Below are 12276 nucleotides of genomic sequence, written 5' to 3' on the forward strand. Positions count from 1 at the left end.
GTTGTTTCTTCCCTGTAAAATTTTTCCCAGTTTGCATTCCGGAAGAATGTCTTTAGCTTTGTAAAGTCTGTTTTGTTGTACATCAGTCTTCCTTTCCTATGCTTTTCGTTCCTCTCTATGTCTATTTCTTCCTTTAGTACAGTTTCGATGAGTACATGGTCACTCTTTCCAATTGGTGTCTCGTACTGGACTTTATGCACTATTTCAGGTTCTGTTGTAAATATTAGATCTAGTTTCGATGGCTCTTCATTATTTCTGTACCTTGTGTTTTCACGGACCCATTGGGTCATTGTGTACTCCATGGTCATATCTAGCAGTACATTGCCCCACGAGTCATCTCCTCCTTGCACTGTCATGCTGTCCAAACAAATTTCTTTGCAATTGTTGAAGTCCCCCATAATTACCAGATTACCCTTACCCATTAGTATCTCATTTAGTGATTTTCTTGTATCATCTAGCATTTTTGTATGTTCGTTTTCTTTCCAAGCGCTTGTTTTTGGAGGCACATAAGTCACCACAAACTTTCTACTTTTCATATTCTTGCCTTCGACTTTTATCATGATCAATTCAACATTACCTTTGCCCTCTGCAATTTTTGTCACCTTTAGGTCTTTCTTGGCCAAGAACATGATTCCCCCTCCCTGTTTTTTATCCAGTAGTTGTATAAACCTTGTCCGATAACAGTGGATGGTATTTCACCTCTTAGTTTAGTCTCTACAATTCCCATTATGTCTGGTTTTGCTTCTAACAGATAATCATTGAGTTCGTTCAGTCCCGAAATTAGTCCGTCAATGTTGGTATAGGCCACTTTTAATTTTCTTCCTTCTCCCTGGTTTCTTCTTCCCTTGGTTTTTTCGTTTTGATGCGCCATTGTCTTAATCTCAAGTCTATTACTCTCCACTGGAATTCTTTGCATTCTGTCTCCGATCTCTTCAAGTTTTTTTCCTTTGCTTCTTCTCTTAGTGCCCTTTCTTTTTCTAATTCCTCAGTACTCATTTCTCTTTTTATCCATATCTTATTGTACTTTTCACTCTTTGCCAAGTTACCTACTTTTTCAAATATGTCTTCTACTACCATTTGTGACCTTAGTTTTATCTTTAGAGGTCGATTCCTATCCTTAGTATAGCGACCAATTCTGTAAGTCTCTTCTAGGTCTGTGCCTGAATCTGTCTCCCCTCTGAATTTCATTAAGGATTTCTACTGCTGTCTCTTTTTCTTCTTTTTCTCTCATGTACCTCGCCAATCCTTGTTTTTCTTTTAGTCCATAAACCACAATACATTTCTTCCTATCTACTGTATCCCTGACCCAATTTGCTTTTTCGTTAATCACTTGAATGATTGTGTCTTTTGCATTATCTTGCATTTGCTGCTTGACTATTTCTTTGAAAGCAATTTCTTTATTTTCAATATTTTCTTTCCACTTCTTAATTTCCTGGATACTGTCCCCACCTAAGTTTTCTTCGATCTTTTGTGTCAATTCTTGTAATTTGTTGTTCACTTCCTGCTTTAGATTTTCGCTATTGTTATTATCATTAGTTTTCTTCTTTTCATTATCATTCTTCAGTTCATTTATGTCTCTTTTCATTTCTTTAATTTCGTTTGTAAGATCCAAGTTAGTTTTTCTTAGGTCAGAAATTTCATGATTAGCCTTAGTTGAACAATCTATTAAACCAATGACCTCTTTTCTTAAGTCCATGATTTCATTTTCCCACCGAGTCCTATTTTTGCTCATCTCTCTCTCTATCTCTAATAATCTACTTAAGTTCTTTCTTTCATACTTACCAAACCCTGGAAAATCATTATCGTAACACGTGTTCTGGTGTTTGTTTACATCGCGGTTCAGTGGATTGACGCCAGATGGCTCCGATTCGCAACTGGCTTTCGAGTCGTTTTCATTCATTTTCGCTAATTTCGAGTTAATACAATTAACTAGCACTGCAGAGATACCATTTCGGGCACTCACGTTCACTCCCCACCCCTACAATACAAACCAGGTTTTCCTTTTTCGTCGTAAATCCTCTTCTTCTTGGTCGCGCGACGACAGCGACGACGGGCGGTGTTGCTTCGACGAGTGTGTGTGTATTCACTTGGTCTTTTTGGATCACGTGTTCGACTCGTGATCGACAGCTATTTCCCTCCTGGAAGAGAGCTCAGAGCTCGTAGGTCCGATCTATGGGTAATGCTATGACCTTTCACACACACACACACCCAACTCCCCGCCCACGAGAGTCAGAGTAACGACCCGAAGCGCAGCTGTACCGAAATTAATTTCGGCCCTGGGCAGGATTCGAACCAAGCACTACGCGCACCACCATGCTAGTAGTGCATCGTTCTACCAACTGCGCCACCGAGTCGTGTGTGTGTGTGTGTGTGTAAGAGGTAAAGGAGGAAATGGAAGAAGTTAGAGTTTTAATAGAAGTGGGGCAGACCCACTTGCTACTTGATGTTGGTTAGTTAGTTTTTTGTTGTTGTTGTTTTTTTTCCTAGAGAAGCTCATGCCTGGTCACGTGATGTTGAAAGTTGGTCCATCTTCTCCAGGATCGGATGTTATTCTTCTTCTTTGAGCTGTTGATGGTGTTGGTTGTTGTTAGTTTTGTTATTTATTTTTATTTTTTATTATTGTTATTTTTTAACAAAAAAAAGTATACGACTAACTTCCTATGAATTTGCTAGGGGTATATGTTCTTTTGTCTTCTTTTATGTGTTGTGATGGTGGGGGGGGTCTTAATTCCAATACTTCGTATGCTTTTTTTTCACACACACACACACTTCAACGAACGGACGGCATAGACGACGTTCTGAAGAAAAAGTGAAATTCGTGGATCCCAAAGCAAAGGAAGAACCTATTGTATTTACAGGGTGGGGGGAAATTGCTCGTGGTGTAGGGAAAGTAAGGAAAAAGGAGAAGGGGAGGGATTACTGAGGGAAATGGAAGGAAATGAGGAAGGTGAGGACTTGGCCCAGGCAGGCAGACGAAATCTAAACAAACGAGGTCCGGACCAATTTAGCGATGATGAAATGTCTAACAAAAATGTAAAGATTAGAAGTATAGATAAGAGCAATACAGTAGAAGATGATGAGAATATTTTCCAGGGATTTAAAGAGGGTGGGGGGGGACACAAACCCCCCCTGATTAACAAGACTAGAAGAGAAACTCGATAAGATGATCGAGCACTGGAAATTTAAGTTCAGTCACGTTGACAACATTGTACAGAGGGTTGAAAATTGGAAGAACTAGAGAAGGCGAACAAAAACTTAACTAAGGAAATAGAAGACCTAAAAAGACAGTTAAAAGAAGTAAAAAAGGAGAATGAAGAGTTAAAGATGAATAATAAAGAAAACAGAGAGGGATGGAAGGCAATTCAAGAAAACAGTAAAGTTGCATTTACTGACATAATTAAACAGCAAATGAGAGAACAAACTGAAGACTCAGTTATTAAAGTGATGAGACAGAAGGAGAATATAGTAAGAGACTTAGCAGACAGAAAGAAATGTATAATTATATTAGGAATGGAAGAAACATAACCCAGATAGAACCACAAGAATCAAAGAGGAAAATGAAAAAGAAATTTACTAGAATTAGTTCAGGAAGATGAACCAGAAATAATGAAACAAATCGAAGAGAAATTCAGGCTCGAGAAATATAGTTCAGACAAGACCAGACCAATTAAGATTAAATTCAGGTCACAAACTACGGCTGAGAATATCTTATCCAAAACAGGGAAACTAGCAACAAGTGAACAATATAAAAAGGTATGGATAAAAAGGGAAATGAATAAAGAGGAAAGAGAGGAGGAAATAAGGAATAGACATGAAGCTAAGAAAAAAAACGAGGCCAGAACGGAGACAGAAAAACAAGAATTCTACTGGAGAGTAGTGAATATGAAATTGAAGAAATGGAACATAAAAGAGAGAAACACAAAAACAGAGAATACAATGGGAAAGTTAAGAGTATCCTACACAAATATAGATGGATTAATAACAGGACTGAATGAAGTGAACAAATATCTGAAAGAAAAAGTTCCGGACATAATGGGAATTGTTGAGACAAAATTAAAAGGCCCACTACCACCCAACAGCATAGGATACAATGCATATAATTATTGGATTAGAAACAAAGATAAAACAAGGGGGTGGAGTTATGTTCCTGACTAAGAAGGATATAAACGTGAAAAATGTCACATATGGGAACAATACAGTAGAGATGATTATGATAGAAGTAGAAGATAGAGATAAGAAGAGCAGAAAATTTGTAATAAACTACGTGCCCCCAAAAACAGCCTCGTGGGAAGAGAATGAACATAAAAGCATGTTAGAAGACACAAGAATAACACTAAACAAGATAATGGAAGATGGAGGAAGAATAGTTATGATGGGCGACTATAATTGCAAAGAAATATGCTGGGAAGAGATGACCTTAAAGGGTGGAGAAGACTCATAGGGTAGTGTTCTACTTGAGATGATTATTGACCACACAATGACACAATGGATCCAAGAGAACACTAGGTATAGAAATGAAGAACCATCGAGACTAGACCTAATATTCACATCAGAACCTGAAATAGTGGAAAAGATAGAATACCAGGCACCAATAAGTAAAAGTGACCACATATTGATAGAACTAGAACTAAATGAGAAAAAATACATGAAAAGAAATGAACAATATAGAAAAGGAAGATTGATGTATGAAAAAACAAATTTTGATAAAATAAGAGAATTCTTCCAAAATGAAAACTGGGAAAGAATACACAAAGAAGATACAACAGTAGAAGAAAAATGGAATATTTTGACAAAAATCTATAAAAAAGTAGAAAAGTATGTCCCAAGACAAAAACAAGAAAAAGAATATGTAAAATGCTGGTACAACAAAAGTTGTAGGGAGATAAAAGACAAAAGAGACAAAGCTTGGACCAGATGGAAAAAAGACAGACCTGAAAAATGGAAAATATATACTTGTTATAGAAATGAATATGTACAAGCGTGCAGAGAGGAAAAGAGAAAATATGAAAAAGATGTCATAGAAAAATGTAAAGATCAACCAAAACTATTCTACAGATTTGTAAACAACAAACTGAAAAACAAACAAGATTTGGAGAAATTAAGACAAGGAGTTGAATACACAGAGGAAATTGAAATGGCGGAAATTATGAACAAACATTTTAAATCAGTGTTTACTAGGGAGAACATACAACCTGAAGAGATCGAATGGAAAGAGAAAGTCCCCCCTATGAAAGAAATAGAAGTAACAAAGAATGAAATATTGAACCACTTGAGTAATCTTGATGTCAGAAAATCACATGGACCAGATGAAATAGCAAACTGGATTTTGAAAGAATGCAGGAATGAACTAGCAGACATAATACATAGCATAATAAACAGTTCCTTGAAAGAAGGTAAAGTTCCAGAAGATTGGAAAAAAGCAAATATAGTACCTATATATAAAGGAGGAAATAAAGAAGACCCTAACAACTATAGGCCAGTCTCTCTAACAAGTACAATAGCAAAAATTTGTGAAATAACTGTCAAAAATATATGGGTAAAATATTTAGAAAAAAAAAAAACAATGTGCTCAATCCAAGGCAATTTGGATTCAGACAAGGACGATCATGCGTCACCAATTTAATGTGTTTCTATTCAAGACTAATAGATATAATACAAGAAAGAGATGGATGGGCTGATTGTGCATTTCTAGACCTAAAAAAAGCTTTTGACAAAGCACCACATAAGAAGTTGGTTAAGAAATTAGAAACTGAAGGAGGAATACAGGGCAAACTGCTAAATTGGATGGAAGACTTTTTGCAAGAAAGAAAAATGAGAGTAGTGATAAGAGATCAACACTCAAAATGGGATGAAGTAATAAGCGGTGTTCCACAAGGAACAGTTCTGGCCCCAATAATGTTTGCTATATATATTAATGATATGGATGAAGGAATTGAAAGCTATATGAGCTTTTTTGCAGATGATGCAAAACTATTGAAAAAAGTGAACACAGAAGAAGATTGTGAATCACTACAAAGATATCTAAATATAGTACAGGAATGGAGTAGGAAGTGGGAGATGGAGTTCAATACAAAAAAGGTGTAGTATAATGGAATTTGGAAAAAGTAAAAACAGAATAACAGGATCATATAAATTGGGAGAAGAAGGAATAAAAAAAGTAGAAAATGAGAAGGACCTGGGAGTCATTGTTATGAATAATATGTCACCTGAAAAACATAAAAATAAGATTTTTGGAGAAACCTATAATTTAATAAGAACAATCAAAGTGGCATTTACATACCTGGATGAAGAAATGGTGAAGAAAATTCTTATCATTCTGATAAGACCAAGACTGGAATATGCAGCAACGATATGGTCACCAAGTGCAAAAAAAGGCATTAAAAAACTTGAAAGAATACAAAGAGCAATTACAAAATTGGCACCAACACTCTCAAAACTATCATATGAAGAGAGACTAGCAAAACTTGAACTACAGACACTAGAGCAAAGAAGAGAAAGAGGAGATTTGATAGCTATTTACAGAATCATGAAAGGCATAGAAATTACTGATAGAGAGAATCTGATAAAATGGGATGAAAGAAATACAAGAGGACATGGAAAGAAAATAAAAAAAGACAGCTATAGAAGAGATGTGAAAAAGAACAGCTTTCCTCACAGAGTAATAGACAGTTGGAACAAGTTAGATGAGAAAGTGGTGTGTGCAAAAACAATACATGAATTTAAAAATAGTTTAGATAAAATGAGATACAAAAACGGGACACCACAAGCATAGCTCCCCTTCCCGTAAAATACAACTAGGTAAATACACACACACACATATATATATATATATAAATGAGTGTGTTTTATTTTTCCCATTGGGGTGACGTCTAGTGATTCTTTTTTTCATGTTTATACCTACGATGTTGGGGGAGGGACTCCTATTTGCCACACTCATTGATTTAGATGATATCACGTGCGATTGGTTCTCATGTGCTATCATCTTTATCTAATAATAACAATAATAATGGTTAGTGGTGTCAGTGGAACGATTAAAGATAGTGATATGTTTTTGTGTTTTTATTGAGTGTGTTTGTTTATGTTTAGGGTATGTATTTTGGTTTGGGTGGGGGGCTGTTTATGATGGGGGACACTCTAGGCCACCAGCTGTAATCGTGTCCGTCTTCTGTGTATGTCTTCGCTGGTTTGTACTAATTCTGGGTTTATGATTGTGAGTCTGTTTCATGTTCTGTAAGTTAGTTTGTAGTCTTGTGTTAAGTGGTTCGAGTTTGTGTTGTATGTGTAGTTCTTCTATTGTGTTAAGGTATGGGGGTATAGAGTGTGTAGCGAATCGTAATGTTTTGTTTTGTACTGACTGTAGTTTCTGGAGTTGATTTGGTTTTAATGTGATTGTTGTTATTGGAATGTATTCAAGTTGAGGTTGTATGAGTACTTTGTATAGTCTTAATATTAGTTTGGTGTCTAGGTTTCTGAATCGTTTGTGTGTGTGTAATGTTTTCTCTGCTTGTAGTTTCCTGTTGTTGTTGTTGTTGTTGTCGTTCCCTAGACTGTCTGTCCGAGCAGTCCCGTCTCCCCAAGGAAGGCCACAGCCGAAACTGGGTTTTCCCACAAATCCTTTATAGAGTGTATGTTGTGTTGTTTGCGTGCATGATTGTGTATAATGCAGTCTTCCATTATGTGTTGTATGGTATGGGGTGAAGTGTTACATCCTGGTCAGCTGTTCACAACACGGTCGTCCAGCCTCTTCTGGTAGCTTAGAAGTGCTGGGTGGTGACCGCATCGCAGTCTGGCCAAGTGGACTCTGTCCTTTCGTGGGAGAGAGGATTCAGAAGGGTGGATATCAGGGGGTCTGGCATGCAGCAGTGTGTTGTCTTTCAGTGTGTTAATGGAGCGGTGAGTGATATGATTATGAATATGTTTCCGGAGGCTGGTATTTGGTGGTTGTGGAGGAAGAGAAGAGAGTATCTGTGCGTAATAAAGGTCTTTGGGTGTAGTTTTAATGTTTCTTGGTGTGTGTGGGTGTTCTGCTATGTAGTGTAGCGGGTGTGATGTGTTTGTGGTGGCTGCAGCAAGTGTTTGTGTGCCTCTCATGTCGAGGTGGTCCTTGACTTTGAGGACTTTTGTTTCATGGTGTAAATGGTCTGTAGGTGATGTATTTGTGCAGCCTGTAATTGTTTTTAGGGCTTTGTTTTGTATGATTTGAAGGGTGTTGTGGTGTGTCTCACTGAGATTAGGAGCCCATGCAGGACTCGCATAATTCATCACTGAGCGTATGCATTGTTTGTATATTGTTATATTAGTTTCTTTGTTTTGTCCAAATGTTGTTCCTGTGATTGACTTAAGTGCGTTAAGTCTAGGTGTGCATTTGTTTTTTATGTTTGTGAGGTGTTGTTTGAAAGACATGGATGTATCGTATGTTACACCAAGAATTTTCGGTGTGTTTGTGTGTGGTATTAGAGTGTTGTTGATGTAGAGATGAGGTATGTATTTGTGTTCTTTTGTCCAGTTGGTGAGAAGTGTTGCTGTAGATTTGGTTGGAGCTATTTTGAGTCTGTTTGTGATGAACCATGTGTTGAGTGTGTCAAGGTAAGGCTGGATTATTTCTGCAGCTTTGTCTGTGTTACGATGTGTGCATGTGATTGTTATGTCGTCTGCGTAGGAAGAGATTTGTATTTCTGAGGTGTCTGGCATGGGTAAGTCATGCATGTATAGATTAAATAATGTGGGGGATAGAACTGAGCCCTGTGGTACTCCGTTCTTAATGTTTCTGATGTGCGATGATTGGCCATTATATGACACATGAGCATTCCTGCCTGCCAGATAATTGGCCAGCCATCTTTTGGTGTTATTGTGCATGTCTGTGTTATATATTTTATTTGTTAGGTTGTGGCGGGGGATAGCATCAAAAGCTTTACTAATGTCCAATGTTATAAGAAGTGTTCTGTGGTGGGGCCTATCTGAATTGATGCCATCAAAAATTCTTTGTGTGAGGTTTGTCAGAAGAGTGTTTGTGGAGTGTAGTGGCCTAAAGCCGTGTTGTGAGTCAGCAAGGGGAATATATGGTGTGACAAGTTTAAGTATTAGGCGTTCAATGACTTTAGAGGGGGTGCAGAGAAGTGTGATTGGGCGGTGCGATGTTGGGATTGTTGGGTCTTTGTTCGGTTTTGGAATGGTGATTATTTTACCATGCTTCCAGATGTCGGGTATAGTGTTGTGTGAATAGCTGTAGTTTGCAATGTTTGTGAGTGCGTGTATACCTTGTGGTCCAATGTGTTTTAGGTGGATGTTGCTTATGTTAACAGGGCCACAGGCAGATGAGTGCTTGAGATTATGCATTATGAGTTTTGTCTGACTGTCTATGAAGGGTGTATAGTCTGAGTCTGTGGGGAAGTCTTTCTTACGTCGAATGGTGCGTCGGTCGTCAGGGTGAGATGTAAGATGGCTCGTCTGTGCAAAATGACGTATGAGTGCGTTTGCTTGTTGTCTGTTTGAGGGTAGATTATCTGTTGTTGTGATTATTGCTGCGTGAGAGCGTGTAGTGTTAGTGTTGGATAGTGTGATGCTGTTGAGTGTTTTGTACAATTTGCTGGTGTTTGTTTTGTGATCAAGTGTATTGATAAAGTTTTGCCAATTTTGTGTTTTTTGTTCATGTATTTTATTGGCAATCACAGTGTTTAGTGTTTGTATTTGGTCTGCTATGTTTTGAGGGATAGGTGTGGGGGTATCGTGTTTAAGTGTGTCACGTTGTCTGATGAGGTCTTGGATTTCTGGTGTGAAGTTGGGGTTGTGTGATTTTCTGTTGCCTCTAGGGATGTATCTCTTGTCTGCGTTTTGTATGATTGTATTAAAAGCGTGCACAGCATTGTTTATGTTTGTGATTGGTGTACTGTTAAGTGTTTCAAAATGTTGTTCTGTCTCTTCATTAAAGGCTTCCCAGTTAGCTCTCTTGTAATTGGTGTAAGTGTGTCTGTGGCCAGCTGGGGTGCATCTTGTTTTGGTGGTGATGATGATTGGAAGGTGGTCAGAGCCAAGGGCTCCGACCACTCTCCATGATGTTGTTGGGGTTAGGCAGGGGGAGCAAAAGGTGATATCAGGAGAGGAGGGAGTGTAGAGGGCTTGGTATGGGATATGTGTATGATTATGCGTGTTGTTCATGATAGTCAATGAGTCGAATTGAGTCTGTATATCAAGCCCTCTGTCTGTGTCAGGGTTGTCGACAAACCAGGCAGACGACTTGGCGTTGAAGTCACCACCCATGATCAGGTTGGGGATTGAGGTTAGTTGGCGGAGTTGAGGTCTGAAGGTGTTTGGAACTGTGGGGGATGATTGGGGGGGAATGTACATGTTAACTATTGTTAGTGTTGAATTGTTGCCTGTGCGGATACGAATGGATTGGGTTTCTGTTGTGTTATCTGTGGTAGGGAGGAGAATTTTGGTTGTGGCACTTGTGTCCACAAAACAGATGGAATGGTGGATCAGGGTGATGAGTCCACCGCCATTGCCGTCAGTCCGGTCTTGTCTGATGGTGGTGTAATTATGAAATGATGGTGTTTTGTGTGAGTGTATTAATTTTGTTTCTTGTAAAATTGCAATGTGTATGTTGTGTTGTTTAAGAAAGTGTTCAAGTTCATGTTTTTTAGTGTTAATACCGTCAATGTTGTGTTGTAATATGTTGATGTTGTGTGTTTTGTATGTGTTGTATGTTGCCGTTTGGGGTTGAGGTTGGGGTGGTAGTGGGGAAGGTGTAGGATCTGGGTCAGAGGGGGGGAAAGGGGAGATCGGGGACAAAGGAAGGGGAGTACTAATCGGGGGTAAGGGCAAAGGGAAATTGGGAGTGGGTAAGGGTGTTGGCTGTGGTTGGGGAGGTGGGATTGGGGTTACTGGAGGGCAGGTAAAACATGTCCAAGTGTTTGTGTATTGGTTTGTGTCAGCAAGTGTTGTACAAGTGAGGTGGGCCCAGTTTTTGCACATATTGCACTGAACTGAGCCCCTTGTCTGTCTGCTCGAAGTAATGGGTTTAGAGCATGTTGGGCATGTGTATTTTGTGGTGGGCCCAGGATTGCTCTCTACATCTCCGGCTAAAAGTAGAAGAAGAGGGGTGATCGCCGGAAAATGACCCCTCAGTGCAGAAAAAACTTAACATTGTGTGTTGGAAAAAAAGGATTGTGGTACTCCCCCAGGTAGGCGTAGTTCCTCCTTGGGGATCGGTGCCATCTGCGTAGAGCTGATGGCCAGGGGTGGTTGCTGCTGATTGGCCCCCAACTCTTGGGGTTGGGGGGTGGTCCCACAACGTAGACGTTGCAGCTCCAGGACTGTAGTTTCCTGTTGTTTGTGTGTGTTTGTAGACCTCTGTTTCCAAGTGTTAGTCCTAGTATTCTTATGTTTCTTTGTTTGTGTATATGCGTGTCTCCTATCCATATTTCTGCTGGTTTCTGTGTTGATATGTTTAATAGTAGGAATTTTGTTGTGTTTGTTTGTATTTTCCATTGTTGTTCGTAAGTGTTTATTGTTTCTATTATTCTGTTTGTTTTTAGTGCTAACATGTTTTTGCCTTTTTTGTTTGGGTATGTTATTATCTGTGTTAGGTCATCTGCAAATTGTATGTGTGTGACTCCGTGTGTTGGTGTGAGGGTGTCATGTGTGTTGAGGTTGAATAATGTTGGTGAAAGGATGCTTCCTTGGGGGACTCCGCTGTATATGTTAAAGGGTCTTCCTGTATAATGATGTATTCGTATTTGTGCTTGTCTGTTGTCGATGTAATTGCAAAGTATTCTTGTTAATATGTCTGGGAGGTGTGCTTGGTGTATTTTGTATTTGAGTCCTGTGTGCCATATTTTGTTAAATGCTTTTGTTATGTCTCGTGATACTGTGTTACATCCGTGTTTGTGTCGTTGACTTATGGCTATTGTTTCGTATAGTGTGGCTACGGCTGTGTGTGTTCCTCGTCCTCTTGTAAATCCGTGTTAGTTTTCGTTTATTAGGTTGTTATTGTGCAAGTGTTTGCGTAGCCTTTGTAGTAGGAGTTTTTCTAGTATTTTACCTGGAACTTCTACTAGTGATATTGGTCTGTAGTTGTTTATGTCTGAAGTTTTTTCCGTGTTTGGGTATGGATATTAGTGTAGCTGTTTTGAATGTGTAGGGGAAGTATCCCATGCTGAATGTTTCATTGAATATTTCTGTGAGCAACTGTAGAGTTAAGTCTGGAATGTTAGTTAATGTTATTTTGTTTACTTGTAACTGTCCAGGTGCCTTGTCTTTGAAGTTCTTTATTATGTG

General features: G+C 38.8%; 1 protein-coding gene across 15 annotated transcripts in view; it reads right to left on the reverse strand.

The window, feature by feature from the left end:
* Positions 1-12276, reverse strand: part of LOC143022627 (uncharacterized) — a 179800-nt gene that overhangs the window by 49103 nt on the left and 118421 nt on the right. For 4 of the 15 annotated variants that reach the window (XM_076180931.1, XM_076180928.1, XM_076180930.1 and 1 more), the window contains one exon: positions 396-2565. The exons of the other annotated variants lie outside the window; for them this stretch is intronic. In XM_076180931.1, the coding sequence (XP_076037046.1) occupies positions 1118-1900 (783 nt within the window). In that variant the 5' untranslated portion in view covers positions 1901-2565 and the 3' untranslated portion in view covers positions 396-1117. Of the gene's footprint in view, positions 1-395; positions 2566-12276 lie in introns of those variants that run through there. 15 annotated transcript variants of the gene reach the window in all.

Source organism: Oratosquilla oratoria, unplaced genomic scaffold (assembly GCF_046742065.1).
Source record: "Oratosquilla oratoria isolate Oo_2021 unplaced genomic scaffold, ASM4674206v1 SCAFFOLD129, whole genome shotgun sequence".
In the NCBI taxonomy this organism is placed as follows: domain Eukaryota; kingdom Metazoa; phylum Arthropoda; class Malacostraca; order Stomatopoda; family Squillidae; genus Oratosquilla; species Oratosquilla oratoria.